Source organism: Eleutherodactylus coqui, chromosome 13 (assembly GCF_035609145.1).
Source record: "Eleutherodactylus coqui strain aEleCoq1 chromosome 13, aEleCoq1.hap1, whole genome shotgun sequence".
Lineage (NCBI taxonomy): Eukaryota > Metazoa > Chordata > Amphibia > Anura > Eleutherodactylidae > Eleutherodactylus > Eleutherodactylus coqui.
Window position 1 is genome coordinate 101,302,939 of NC_089849.1, and position 15,271 is coordinate 101,318,209.

Sequence of the window (15,271 nt, forward strand, 5' to 3'; positions counted from 1 at the left end):
GCAGAGATCTCTGTATTGTTCCCTGCTATATTTATACATAGTTATTAGAGCGCCTGCTTGTTACAGTCCTGGGTATAAATAGATGATGGGAGAGATCTCTGTACTGACCCCTGATATATTTATACATAGTTATTAGAGCGCCCGCTTGTTACAGTCCTGGGTATAAATAGATGATGGGAGAGATCTCTGTACTGACCCGTGATATATTTATACATAGTTATTAGAGCGCCCCTGAGCTATCTTTTTTCTAAACAAATTGAGTACTTTTTTAGATTACCTATATATGTATTTCCTATCATTTGCCATGCAGCATAAGTGACAGATTAATGGAATCGTACAGGTTGATTCAATTACAGAGATAGTACAGTTGTAGTTTTTGCATGGCCCACTACATTTGCACAACAATTAGCCGCAAAATGATTACATTTTAATAATTTAAAATTTTCCATCACAATTTTCATAGTGAATGTTTTTTCTTTGCTCCTTTCTTTTCTGTTTATGGAGCCCGGTGCGGACTGGTGGTTCTGAGTGATGGGCCGACGTTTTCACTGGGATCAGTTTTTTAATACATAGGACTTTAAAAGCAATAAAAAGTGATAAAGAAAAAACAAAAGCATTTCGTAAATGGCGTTCACTCTGCAGGTTTGGTCATGTGATCATGTTATAGTCCTGGTAGTTACAGACAAGCGATACCAATTAAATGAACTTTTTATAAATAATTTCAACATAAATTAATGGGGGAAGAGTGGCAGAGGAAGGTGGTGGTGGGGGGATAATACATTTCTTTTTACACTCTTCTTTAGTCTTGCCATGGGGCTTCACTGGTTGCTCAAATTACTTTTCTAACACTTTGCAATAGCTCCCTAATGCCTGGCTTGGTCTAATAGGCATCCATGACCCCAGACCCAGAGGCCTCTGTTAAGCCACTTGTTTCCATAGCAAACCATTAACCCTTTCCAGTCCAATGTCGGGCCTGCCCCGACATCATCATTTTCCTCCACAGCTCCGATGTCGGGGCAGGCCCGACACTGCAGTGCAGGAGTGGATCTGCACCCGATCGTCAGGCACATCGGGTGCAGATGCACTCCTTTACTGGTCGTCATCGAGGACCCCCGAGGAGTCCCCCACTTCTTTATACATTACATAGCGCTCAATTAGCGCTATGCAATGCATAGATTCCGGCCGGCAATCATGTGACCGCCGGTGTTACCTGACCCCCGGCGGTCACATGAACGCCGAGCCGGGAGCCTGCACCGTGCAAGGATCTGCTTACCTGACCAGCGTCTTCCGCATTCTCCTTCTGTCTCCCGGCCCGGCGATCACGTGGCCGCCAGGTGTCACCTGACCCCAGCGGTCACATGATCGCCGAGCCGGGAGGCAGAAGGAGAATGCACAAGACGCCGGTCAGGTAAGCAGGTCCCTCCCTGCACCCTCCTGAACTCTGTCAGTTCAGGAGGGTGCAGGGGAAATGTATTTTTTCTCACCCATTCTCCCAGCTCCAATTTATTTGGGGCTGGGGAGAATGGGTGAGAAAAAATAAATGGATTGGAAAGGGTTAAAACTCTGTGATTCTGTTGCGGAGAGCCACTACGGTACAGATGGAGATCCCCAACCACAGAGTTAAAGAGTTAAATGGCTGTGGTCAAAGTTATCTCCAATCCCGACCCATAGTGTGGAGTGTCAGCTGCAATTACCACTGATACCCACAAGGGATGGCACAGGGACAACTCCCGAGCCGGTGCCAACAGCACACTACAAGAATACACTGCATCATGCTAACCAGATAGTTGCTAACTTCTACTGTTAAGCCATAGGGCGGGAAGGGGTTAATGAGAAGTCCTAATACATTCTAACAAACTTTGTGTTTTAATTTCCCATTGCTTACAAAATCTCCTCTTGCTGTCAGTGAATAGAAACATTTATGTTTACATCCAGAGGCCAAAAACTGTTCCTGACCTACTAGGCCGAGTGCACACGGGTCAGATTCAGACTGTGAGATCTCGCAGCGTAATCAGACCCTGTGCTCCAGCACTGACCCCCACGTACTTGTCTTATCTTCTTCTCTCAGCTCTGCAGATGTACCGGCTGACACTACTCCGCACATGCGCAGTGCAGAGAGTGGCGCCGGTGATGACGCGGATCCGCCATGGGATGGACAGCCTCCTAAACTGCAATAGAAGCCGTTCGTCTCGCACTAGTATAGGACATGTTGCGTTTTTTCCCCCTGCGAGCGGAAAATCGCAGTTGCTGTTCGCTCATGGGGATGGAAAAGCGTTTTGCTTAGCATGTCTATGGGCAGCATTTGCTGCGGTATCTGGAGGCTACACTCGCTCCAGATCCTGCAGTGCAAATCCGCCCGTGTGCATTGGTCCTTATGCTGTCACGGCTGAGGGTTTGTTACATTGTGTCTAGTCTAGACCTGCACTGATACAGTAACAATCCATCTGGACAGGATAGAAATGTAGTGTTGCTGTCCTGACCTCACAGAGTATGGTCTACACCATTACACCATACTCCCAGCCGCGGGAGACATCAGGTCAGGATAGGTTTTCAGCCTCTAGATGTAATGAAGCACCTTCCCATTTACTGACAGCCAGCAGTGATCTTATAAAAAAAGAATCTTCTATCAGGAAGTGTTAGAACTTTCTACAATGATGAAACTTTTTTGACATGATAGGACATTCCCTTTAAACCTTGTCTTGTGTGTTGGAGGAGCCGTGATGTTGGCATGTTGTATTTGTCATGGCTTGTGCAGTACCTGGGCTGTTTTTGCCAGCTTCTCTCTGTATTCCTTCTCGATTTGCATTAACCTGCTGCTGGCCTGTAAGGAAGAGGAAAAAAACCACAAGATTAGTGGAGACAAGGAGCAGCGAGAGACACTTTGTAACTGACCTCTGCGTTTGGCACCTCATCTGAACATCCAAGTCACTGGGCATAGCGCCAATTCCAACGCCCTTTTATGGCAGGCAGAATAGCAGAACGCGTCTCCTTTGATCTGCTTACAACTATTCATTACTTGTAAAGAGGAGGGAGGCGAGAGGGAAATATCTGCTTCTGCTGCCAATTATTACAAAAACCATAAAGAGCTGAGAGAAAGGGGGCTGGAAGAAAGCAGACTGGCATTATCTGCTGCAACAGCGCCCCCCTGTGTACAGGGCATTACCTCTCCACAGTCACAGAACTACACAATGGCTCACAATGATGTAGCCACTACTGATATCACCTGGGTATCCTCTATTATATTATCCATATTGTTATAAACAAGTTGATGGCTATGCTATACCATTTATACATATATAATATAGCAGAACAGGCCCAGGTTATAGCAGTGAGATCCATTAGGTTATATACAAGATGATGTCTAACTTATACCAGCTATATGTATACAAAATATATATGAGAGAATGCCAAGGTTATACCAGCATGGTCCATAACACTATATACAGGAGATGTATTACTTATACCAGCTGTACATCATATACAGGAGATACCCAGGTTATACCAGCATGCTCCATATCACTATATACAGGGGATGTCTAGCTTATACCAGCTGTACATATATAATTATATACAGGAGATACCCAGGTTATACTAGCATGCTCCATATCCCTATATACATGTGTAACTTATACCAGCTGTACATATATAATTATATACAGGAGATACCCAGGTTATACCAGCATGCTCCATATCACTATATACAGACAGATATATAACATATACCAGCTGTACATATATAATTATATACAGGAGATACCCAGGTTATACTAGCATGCTCCATATCCCTATATACATGTGTAACTTATACCAGCTGTACATATATAATTATATACAGGAGATACCCAGGTTATACCACCATGCTCCATATCACTGTATACAGGATGTATAACTTATACCCAGCTGTACATATATATTTATATACAGGAGATACCCAGGTTATACCAGCATGCTCAATATCACTATATACAGGATGTATAACGTATACCAGCTGTACATATATAATTATATACAGGAGATACCCAGGTTATACTAGCATGCTCCATATCCCTATATACATGTGTAACTTATACCAGCTGTACATATATAATTATATACAGGAGATACCCAGGTTATACCAGCATGGTCTATATCACTATATACAGGATGTATAACTTATACCCAGCTGTACATATATATTTATATACAGGAGATGCCCAGGTTATACCAGCATGCTCCATATCACTGTATACAGGATGTATAACTTATACCCAGCTGTACATATATATTTATATACAGGAGATGCCCAGGTTATACCAGCATGCTCAATATCACTATATACAGGATGTATAACGTATACCAGCTGTACATATAATTATATACTAAAAGATGCCTTATGATTAGGAGGTCGTTATGGCTACATAGGACTACATATATTGTGTCGTTGAGGTGTAATGCTGTGATGCCATGGTGCAGGAATAATGTACCGTGTGGGGATTTTATAAGAAATGCACGTCGGGGTCTTTTGTCCCAGAATCTGGGAGCAGATGAAGAAAAGAGACGGCGTCCCTCGGAATTATACGGACCACCTCAATGTTGGGCTTCTTGACGTGTTTGGAGTGGAGCGTGAACCCATGTAAAGGGCTTTACTAGATGCATGTACGTGGGCAGCTGCAGGGCGAGCCGGCCCTTGACGATACAGTAATGTGGGTGACCAAGCTGGGGTGCAATTGTACAAAGGCAGGGCACAGACACCCCCATTATTACACACAGAACTGCCCTCTATGGTCCGGGGGAACTACAAGTCCAAGTATGGATTTACAGATAATGAGCCATTTAAGAATATCCTAAGAAATCTGAGTAGATACTAGGAATCATTCTTTATTCATGACACAGATTCACAGATGCTGGAAGAAATTACTTACAGATATTACCCAGCTCGCTCCGGACCCTGAGAGGTGGATTTATCTGCATTATCAAGAATTGCATCTCCCTTGATTCTTCCTGCTTTGCCAGTGTCAGTCTTTACTGAAATTCTGGAATTCTATTTCTGAACCAAGAAGTTCAGTATGAACAGTACTATAGATTCCCCCCAGAGTGAGAACGAGCTGCAGAACACTGGATTATGGTGGACTGTGCGGCCCGTAAGAACAATACTCTGCGCCAGGCTCGGACGAGGGGCGGCATCTGCGCCAGGTACATTTGGACTTATTTGAGGCCCTGAAATTTGGATGGAGGCTAAAGCAGCAAGAAAATGCAATTCATTTATTAAAATCACAATCTATTAAAAAACCCAACATGGTGAGGAGAGGAGGTGAGAGCAGCTCACTGCGGGCGACCGCAGGCTGTCCACGTGCCATGGCTGGAGGAAAGCCATTTAATATAGTGTGCCCTTTATACTCCAGTCACATCCAAAGCTGCAGTGGCAACACCATCTTATAACCCATTCACACCCAAAGCTGCCGGCTTTCACAGGGGGCTGCTAATCAGTTTTGTAAGGGTTGTGACCAACAGATCTTCCCTCTCCCGGAAGCAGATCTGCCGTTCAGAAGTCTGAAAAAGCTGGATGCTGCTACGACTTCCTCATTGCTCTAGCCGTTGAGAACTGCAAGTTGCAGCAATAAAGGAGAGTGGCATTAGGCGCTTCCCTCCAATAACGCCTATATGAAGAATGGCGGGCAGCACTGAAGGGGTTAGCGCAGTGTTGAGGGTCACGGGCGGCTGTGTACGGATTACGGAGCGCTTTGTGTGAGGTTGGAAGGCAGTTCTGGTTTTGCTGGAATGTGCAGCGCTCGGGACGGATTCTTGGGAGGATTGTTTTCCTGCAGCTTATGTATCCGAATACCAGAGCAGAGAGTCGGCCAGACAAGACATCTGCAGCCACTTATCCCCACACATTACACCTGGAGCCTCCGCATCTGGCCCCAATCACCGCAGGGAACAACATGGCGGCCGCCCTGCAGGGTACAGAAGGGAGATGCACCTTGTCAGACACATTACACCGACTGTCATCCACCTCAAAGCTGCTGCACGTTCAGGCGGTCATAAAAAATGCTGAACGTCTGTCAGTAAATTTGGAGCATTTTAGGATTTCTCTTACTCCCCCCCCTCTCTGCTTTTTCTATGCAACTTTTAAAACTGGGGAAAAAATGGCCAAAACCTGACAGACGCCAGTCCCTTTATTTTGGGGCATTTTGCCTAGTAAATCTCCCCCAGTAATACATACAGCCTCCTGTGCCTGCTACATGAATAGCCCCTCCCCCTAATTTACATACAACGCTAACCACCTTGGGGTGTATCGAATTACGGGAGTAGTAATACAAGGTATAGTAGTGTAGATAGCGGGTGTAGTAATACAAGGTATAGTAGTGTAGATAGCGGGTGTAGTAATACAAGGTATAGTAGTGTAGATACCGGGTGTAGTAGTACAAGGTATAGTAGTGTAGATACCAGGTGTAGTACTACAAGGTATAGTAGTGTAGATACCAGGTGTAGTAGTACAAGGTATAGTAGTGTAGATACCGAGTGTAGTAGTACAAGGTATAGTAGTGTAGATACCGGGTGTAGTAGTACAAGGTATAGTAGTGTAGATACCGGGTGTAGTAGTACAAGGTATAGTGGTGTAGATACCGGGTGTAGTAGTACAAGGTATAGCAGTGTAGATACCGGGTGTAGTAGTACAAGGTATAGCAGTATAGATACCAGGTGTAGTAGTACAAGGTATAGTAGTGTAGATAGCGGGTGTAGTAGTACAAGGTATAGTAGTGTAGATACCGGGTGTAGTAATATAAGATATAGTAGTGTAGATACCGGGTGTAGTAGTACAAGGTATAGCAGTGTAGATACCGGGAGTAGTAGTACAAGATATAGCAGTGTAGATACCGGGTGTAGTAGTACAAGGTATAGCAGTGTAGATACCGGGTGTAGTAGTACAAGGTATAGCAGTGTAGATACCGGGTGTAGTAGTACAAGGTATAGCAGTGTAGATACCGGGTGTAGGAGTACAGGATATAGTAGTGTAGATACCGGGAGTAGTAGTACAAGGTATAGTAGTGTAGATACCGGGTGTAGTAGTACAAGGTATAGTAGTGTAGATACCGGGAGTAGTAGTACAAGATATAGCAGTATAGATACCGGGTGTAGTAGTACAAGGTATAGCAGTGTAGATACCGGGTGTAGTAGTACAAGGTATAGCAGTGTAGATACCGGGTGTAGGAGTACAGGATATAGTAGTGTAGATACCGGGAGTAGTAGTACAAGATATAGCAGTATAGATACCAGGTGTAGTAGTACAAGGTATAGCAGTATAGATACCAGGTGTAGTAGTACAAGGTATAGTAGTGTAGATAGCGGGTGTAGTAGTACAAGGTATAGCAGTGTAGATAGCGGGTGTAGTAGTACAAGATATAGCAGTATAGATACCAGGTGTAGTAGTACAAGGTATAGTAGTGTAGATACCGGGTGTAGTAGTACAAGGTATAGCAGTGTAGATACCAGGTGTAGTAGTACAAGGTATAGCAGTGTAGATACCAGGTGTAGTAGTACAAGGTATAGCAGTATAGATACCAGGTGTAGTAGTACAAGGTATAGCAGTATAGATACCAGGTGTAGTAGTACAAGGTATAGTAGTGTAGATAGCGGGTGTAGTAGTACAAGGTATAGCAGTGTAGATAGCGGGTGTAGTAGTACAAGATATAGCAGTATAGATACCGGGTGTAGTAGTACAAGGTATAGTAGTGTAGATACCGGGTGTAGTAGTACAAGGTATAGCAGTGTAGATACCAGGTGTAGTAGTACAAGGTATAGCAGTATAGATACCAGGTGTAGTAGTACAAGGTATAGCAGTATAGATACCAGGTGTAGTAGTACAAGGTATAGCAGTATAGATACCAGGTGTAGTAGTACAAGGTATAGTAGTGTAGATGCCGGGTGTAGTAGTACAAGGTATAGCAGTGTAGATACTGGGTGTAGTAGTACAAGGTATAGCAGTGTAGATACCGGGTGTAGTAGTACAAGGTATAGCAGTGTAGATACCGGGTGTAGTAGTACAAGATATAGTAGTGTAGATACCGGGTGTAGTAGTACAAGGTATAGTAGTGTAGATACCGGGTGTAGTAGTACAAGATATAGTAGTGTAGATACCGGGTGTAGTAGTACAAGATATAGTAGTGTAGATACCGGGTGTAGTAGTACAAGGTATAGTAGTGTAGATATCGGGAGTAGTAGTACAAGGTATAGTAGCGTAGATGCCGGGTGTAGTAGTACAAGGTATAGCAGTGTAGATACCGGGTGTAGTAGTACAAGATATAGTAGTGTAGATACCGGGTGTAGTAGTACAAGATATAGTAGTGTAGATACCGGGTGTAGTAGTACAAGATATAGTAGTGTAGATACCGGGTGTAGTAGTACAAGATATAGTAGTGTAGATACCGGGTGTAGTAGTACAAGATATAGTAGTGTAGATACCGGGTGTAGTAGTACAAGATATAGTAGTGTACATACTGGGTGTAGTAGTACAAGGTAAAGTAGTACAAGGTACAGTAGTGTAGATACCGGGTATAGTAGTACAAGGTATAGCAGTATAGATACCGGGTATAGTAGTACAAGGTATAGCAGTATATATACCAGGTGTAGTAGTACAAGGTATAGCAGTATAGATACCAGGTGTAGTAGTACAAGGTATAGCAGTATAGATACCAGGTGTAGTAGTACAAGGTATAGCAGTATAGATACCAGGTGTAGTAGTACAAGGTATAGCAGTATAGATACCAGGTGTAGTAGTACAAGGTATAGCAGTATAGATACCAGGTGTAGTAGTGCAAGGTATAGTAGTGTAGATACCGGGTATAGTAGTACAAGGTATAGTAGTGTAGATACCGGGTATAGTAGTACAAGGTATAGCAGTATAGATACCAGGTGTAGTAGTACAAGGTATAGCAGTATAGATACCAGGTGTAGTAGTACAAGGTATAGCAGTATAGATACCAGGTGTAGTAGTACAAGGTATAGTAGTGTAGATAGCGGGTGTAGTAGTACAAGGTATAGTAGTGTAGATAGCGGGTGTAGTAGTACAAGGTATAGTAGTGTAGATAGCGGGTGTAGTAGTACAAGGTATAGTAGTGTAGATAGCGGGTGTAGTAGTACAAGGTATAGTAGTGTAGATAGCGGGTGTAGTAGTACAAGGTATAGTAGTGTAGATAGCGGGTGTAGTAGTACAAGGTATAGTAGTGTAGATAGCTGGTGTAGTAGTACAAGGTATAGTAGTGTAGATACCGGGTGTAGTAGTACAAGGTATAGTAGTGTAGATACCGGGTGTAGTAGTACAAGGTATAGTAGTGTAGATACCGGGTGTAGTAGTACAAGTTATGAGGTATAGCAGTGTTGGTATGGGGTGCAGTCCTAGTGTAAAGACAGGTGAAGTAGTATAAGGTATAACAGTGCTGGTATAGAGTGCAGTGGTAGTGTGCAGACTGGTGTAGCAGTATGAGGTGTAGCAGTGTTGGTATGGGGAGCAGTGGTAGTGTGCAGACTGGTGAAGCAGTGTTGGTATGGTGTGCAGTGGTAGTGTGCAGACTGGTGTAGCAGTGTTGGTAGGAGGTCCGACTGGTGTAGTAGTATGAGGTGTAGCAGTGTTGGTATAGGGTGAAGTGGCAGTGTGCAGACTGGTGTAGTAGTATAAGGTATAACAGTGCTGGTATGGGGTGTAGTGGTAGTGTGCAGACTGGTGTAGTAGTATGAGGTGTGGCGATAGTGTGCAGACTGGTGTAGTAGTATGAAGTGTAGTAGTGTTGCTATGGGTTGCAGTGGTAGTGTACAGACCGATGTAGTAGTATAAGGTATAACAGTGCTGTTGTGGGGTGCAGTGGTAGTGTACAGACTGTTGCAGTAGTACAAGGTGTAGCAATGTTTGTATGGGGTGCAGTGGTAGTGTGCAGACTGGTGCAGTAGTATGAGATGTAGCAGTGTTGGTATAGGATGCAGTGGTAGTGTGCAGACTGGTGTAGTAGTATGAGGTGTAGCAGTGTTTGCATGGGGTGCAGTGGTCGTGTGCAGACTGGTGTAGTATAAGGTATAACAGTGCTGGTATGGGGTGCAGTGGTAGTGTGCAGACCGGTGTAGTAGTATAAAGTGCAGCAATATTTGTATGGGGTGCAGTGGTAGTGTGCAGACTGGTGTACTAGTATGAGGTGTAGCAATGTTTGTCTGGGGTGCAGTGGTAGTGTGCAGACTAGTGTAGTAGTATGAGGTCTAGCAGTGTTGGTATGAGGTGCAGTGGTAATGTGCAGACTGCTGTAGTAGTATGAGGTGTAGCAGTGTTGGTATAGAGTGCAGCGGTAGTAAGCAGACTGGTGTAGTAGTATAAGGTGTAGCAGAGTTTGCATGGGGTGCAGTGTTAGTGTGCAAACTAGTGTAGTAGTATGAGGTGTAGCAGTGTTGGTATGAGGTGCAGTGGTAATGTGCAGACTGCTGTAGTAGTATGAGGTGTAGCAGTGTTGGTATGGGGTGCAGTGGTCGCATGCAGACTGGGGTAGTAGTATGAGGTGTAGCAGTGTTGGTATGAGGTGCAGTGGTAGTGTACAGACCGGTCTAGTAGTATAAGGTATAACAGTGCTGGTATGGGGTGCAGTCGTAGTGTGTAGACCGGTGTAGCAGTATAAGGTGTAGCAGTGTTTGTCTGGGGTGCAGTGGTAGTGTGCAGACTGCTGTAGTAGTATGAGGTGTAGCAATGTTTGTCTGGGGTGCAGTGGTAGTGTGCAGACTGCTGTAGTAGTATATGGTGTAGCAATGTTTGTCTGGGGTGCAGTGGTAGTGTGCAGACTGGTGTAGTAGTATGAGGTGTAGCAATGTTTGTCTGGGGTGCAGTGGTAGTGTGCAGACTGGTGTAGTAGTATGAGGTGTAGCAGTGTTTGTCTGGGGTGCAGTGGTAGTGTGCCGACTGGTGTAGTAGTATGAGGTGTAGCAGTGTTTGTCTGGGGTGCAGTGGTAGTGTGCAGACTGCTGTAGTAGTATATGGTGTAGCAATGTTTGTCTGGGGTGCAGTGGTAGTGTGCAGACTGGTGTAGTAGTATGAGGTGTAGCAATGTTTGTCTGGGGTGCAGTGGTAGTGTGCAGACTGCTGTAGTAGTATATGGTGTAGCAATGTTTGTCTGGGGTGCAGTGGTAGTGTGCAGACTGGTGTAGTAGTATGAGGTGTAGCAATGTTTGTCTGGGGTGCAGTGGTAGTGTGCAGACTGCTGTAGTAGTATATGGTGTAGCAATGTTTGTCTGGGGTGCAGTGGTAGTGTGCAGACTGGTGTAGTAGTATGAGGTGTAGCAATGTTTGTCTGGGGTGCAGTGGTAGTGTGCAGACTGGTGTAGTAGTATTAGGGTATAACTGTGTGGATAATGTATGTAGTGGTAGGGTGTACAGCGGTGTAGATACTGGGTGCGGTAGTATGAGCTACAGCAACGTGAGTGCATCTCTGCTCTACTTCTGTATTTCGGCACCTGTGCTGGTCCTATGTGCTGCGGTACATAATTGCATGAGCTCCTGGTTCCGGCCTCAGCTGAGGTTAAAATGACTCCATCTGGCTGCCAGCTGATAACAGACTTGGAGAACACACTCGCTGCCTATTTTGTGTGAAAATCTGATTAGTAAAAGCAATTACAGACGCAGAACAGATATTGTGCCAGTCAATGCCACCATGCCCAGTCTGCAGGAGCGGAGACCTGCATCTACCTTGTACCAGAGCCGGACTGGAGGGTAATCCCACTGTAATAATCCCAAAGTCCCTAAGAGACTCCAGCAGGTAGCATCCTACATCTGCGGGAATTCTCCTCACCCCAGTCTCACCCTATTGAAGACCCTAAGACTTATGACAACTGAAGAATGAGTCCGAAAACTGAGATTATGGGGAAGGTGTCCAGGAACAGAGGCCAAGAGGAGAGGCTAGAAGGAAGGGAGGTTATAGAGAACCTGACCAGGAACAGAGGTCAAGAGGAGAGGCTAGAAGGAAGGGAGGTTATGGAGAACCTGACCAGGAACAGAGACCAAGAGGAGAGGCTAGACGGAAGGGAGGTTATAGAGAACCTGACCAGGAACAGAGGCCAAGAGGAGAGACTAGACGGAAGGGAGGTTATAGAGAGGCTGACCAGGAACAGAGGTCAAGAGGAGAGGCTAGAAGGAAGGGAGGTTATGGAGAACCTGACCAGGAACAGAGGCCAAGAGGAGAGGCTAGACGGAAGGGAGGTTATAGAGAACCTGACCAGGAACAGAGGCCAAGAGGAGAGGCTAGACGGAAGGGAGGTTATAGAGAACCTGACCAGGAACAGAGGCCAAGAGGAGAGGCTAGACGGAAGGGAGGTTATGGAGAACCTGGCCAGGAGAGGTGGCTACCTAGAGGCTGACCAGGATATGGTTAATAACATAGGATACACTAAGAATATATGCATGAAGGGACTTATAGTGGAGGCATTATAGAAAGAGCAAAGAGGGAAACTGTCAACAAGGTGGACAGTGAAGGGTTGGTAACAAACATCTGAGAGAGGCCGGAGGCTCCAAAAACCTCCTGAACACTGCTAAGATGCTATGTGCAGATCCAGGACATGAAATGACACTTGGAGACCAGCTCACCTTCTCCAGAGCTTGCTGGGCCTGGGTGGCATGCGTCTTCTGCAGGTCCAGCCTCATGCTCTCCATCTCCGCCCGCAGTTTGCTCATGGCCTTCTGATGCTCCTGCGCAACCTTGTGCTTCTCCTCATCCCGCAGGTGACCGAGCTCCAGGAGCTGCTGCTTGCGCTGAACATTGACTTGGATGAGTTCTTCCTTCATCTTGTAGACCTGGTTCTCCAGCTCCGAGATGGTCTGTGGATGACAGGACAGCTCAGCTGTGGTCACATAGCCAGCAACTCTTACTATAGGTTATTAGCTTCTATTAAACTGCCTTTAGGGTTTGTCACCCAACTTTCCACACACTCTCAAAAGCCTAGAAATGAGTATCTTTATAGAATTACATGCCGCCACTCCACTGCTCACATTCATCTTTCATATATTGCTGGACTATGTGTCAGTCTTCACTGTCGTTCTTGCATTCCATTTAAAAACCCAGGAGTTTAAGATGAGAAAGACAGGAATTAGGTTTACCTGTTAATTCCTTTTCTGGAGTCATCCTGACAGCATACACATGGAGGATGTCCACTGGACCCCTGTTGGGACAGGAAGCGGAGAATACAAAAGGCACCTCCCGCCACCAGCTCACCAGTGTGTACCAAATAACTACAGTGACCCGGCTTTGCTTAATCACTCATTTTTAATACCGAAACTATAGTACAATACGTTACTTCACGTAGAGAAGGATAACTGAAGGGGAGGGAAAAGCCCCTATGCTGTCAGGATGACTCCAGAAAAGGAATTAACAGGTAAACCTAATTCCTGTCTTCCCCTCGTCATCCTGACAGCATACACATGGAGGAATACCAACAATCAAGGGCTTTAGGGAGGGACCACTGCTTGCAGAACTTTCCGCCCAAAGGCAGTGTCCCGGCTGGCCCCCACGTCCAGACGATAGTGTTTTACAAAAGTATGGGTGCTTGACCATGTGGCGGCTCTGCAGATCTGGTCGGTTGTCGCCTGGGCTCTCTCCGCCCAGGAACAGGCGACCGCCCTAGTAGAATGGGCTCTAACTTCGCCCGGGAGTGGGATCCCTTGGGATCTGTATGCCTCTTCTACGGCCCTCCTGACCCACCGCGCTAGGGAGTCCTTAGTAGCGGCCCCTCCTCTGCGTGGACCCTGAAATTGAATGAAGAGGTTATTAGATTTCCTAAAGGTATGTGAGACCTCTAAGTACTTCAGAACTGCTCGTCTCACGTCTAGGTTATGGAACCTCTGTTCCGTAGTGTTCCGGGGTTCCTGGCAGAAGGAGGGAAGTACTATTCTTTGCTCTCTGTGAAAGTCCGTAAGGACTTTCGGTTGAAAGAAGGGGTCGGGCCTAAACTCTATCTTGTCCGGGAAGATGGTCATATATGGGGTTTTTATAGAGAGGGCTTGGATTTCCCCGATCCGCCTGGCGGATGTAATGGCCACTAGGAAGGCAACCTTATATGAGAGGGTCTTAACTGAGAGTTCTTCCAGGGGCTCGAAGGGGTGTGCGCAAAGGGCCTGTAAAACAAGATTCAGGTCCCATGGGGCATGGTTCTTCTTATAAAGGGGTGAAGTCTAACTGCTCCTTTAAGGTATTTTTTGACTAGCCTATGGTCGGCTAACGGGAAGTCAAAGAAGGCTCCTAGGGCGGCCACCTGGACCTTAAGGGTACCAGGTTTTAGGCCCATGTCCAGACCATCCTGAAGGAACTCTAGAATCTTATTAATGTCTGGTTGTTGGAGGTCGTGAATACTGTGCCCCAACCACCTAGAGAAGGTGTCCCACACCCTGGTGTATATGTTCCTGGTGGACTCTTTGAGACTCTCACATAAGGTGGTGGTCACCCTCCCTGATAGGCCCTGGTTCAGGTATTTTACCCGCACAGCTTCCAGGCCGCTAGTCTGAACTGTCGGGTTTTTGGGCAAATCAGGGGACCCTGTTGTAGGAGGTCGTCTCTCCACGGCAGATGTAGGGGCTCCTGTGTTGATAGAGCGGCCAGGAGCGGGAACCAAGGTCTCTTGGGTCAGAATGGGGCTACCAGGATAACGGAGCCCGGGGACCCCTGGATCTTCTTTAGAACCCGAGGGATCAGGGGGATAGGTGGGAAGGCGTATGTCAGGTCCCATTCCCATGCTTGGGATAGTGCGTCTATTCCCAGGGAGCCCCCGTCTGCCCCCCTGGAAAAGAACCGGGGACTCTTGTTGTTCTCCCGAGAGGCAAACAAATCCACCTTTGGAGTCCCCCATCTTTCTGTAATCAGTTGGAATGCCTCTGGATGTAGTGCCCACTCCCCAGGGTCTATCCTCCTGCGGCTGAGGTAGTTTGCCATGGCGTTCTCTGGGCCCCTTACGTGGAACGCTGAAACGGAAGGCATCCGCTGCTCTATCCACCCGAGCACTTTCGCCGCCAGGTCTTGTAGTCGGGGGTTCCGCGTGGATCCCTGGTGGCGAATGAGGGACACAGTTGTTATGTTATCCGAGAATATCTTAATGGGTCTACCCCCGATCTCTGTCTCGAGGTCACGGATGGCCCTCCAGACCGCGCAAAGCTCCTTGTAATTGGAGGATTGAGTGGCCTCTTTCTGGTTCCAGACCCCCTGGACATAGCGACAGCCTAAGTGGGCCCCCCCAGCCAGTTGCGCTCGCGTCAGTGAAGATGGATACTGGGGATGCCGGG

General features: G+C 46.3%; 1 protein-coding gene across 2 annotated transcripts in view; it reads right to left on the reverse strand.

Moving 5' to 3' along the window:
• The window catches only part of CEP112 (centrosomal protein 112), a 238,851-nt gene that overhangs the window by 30,176 nt on the left and 193,404 nt on the right, over positions 1-15,271 (reverse strand). For both annotated transcript variants that reach the window (XM_066585987.1, XM_066585988.1), the window contains exons 21-22: positions 12,590-12,820; positions 2,759-2,821 (exon numbers count right to left, since the gene is read on the reverse strand). In XM_066585987.1, the coding sequence (XP_066442084.1) occupies positions 2,759-2,821; positions 12,590-12,820 (294 nt within the window). The remainder of the gene's footprint in view (positions 1-2,758; positions 2,822-12,589; positions 12,821-15,271) is intronic.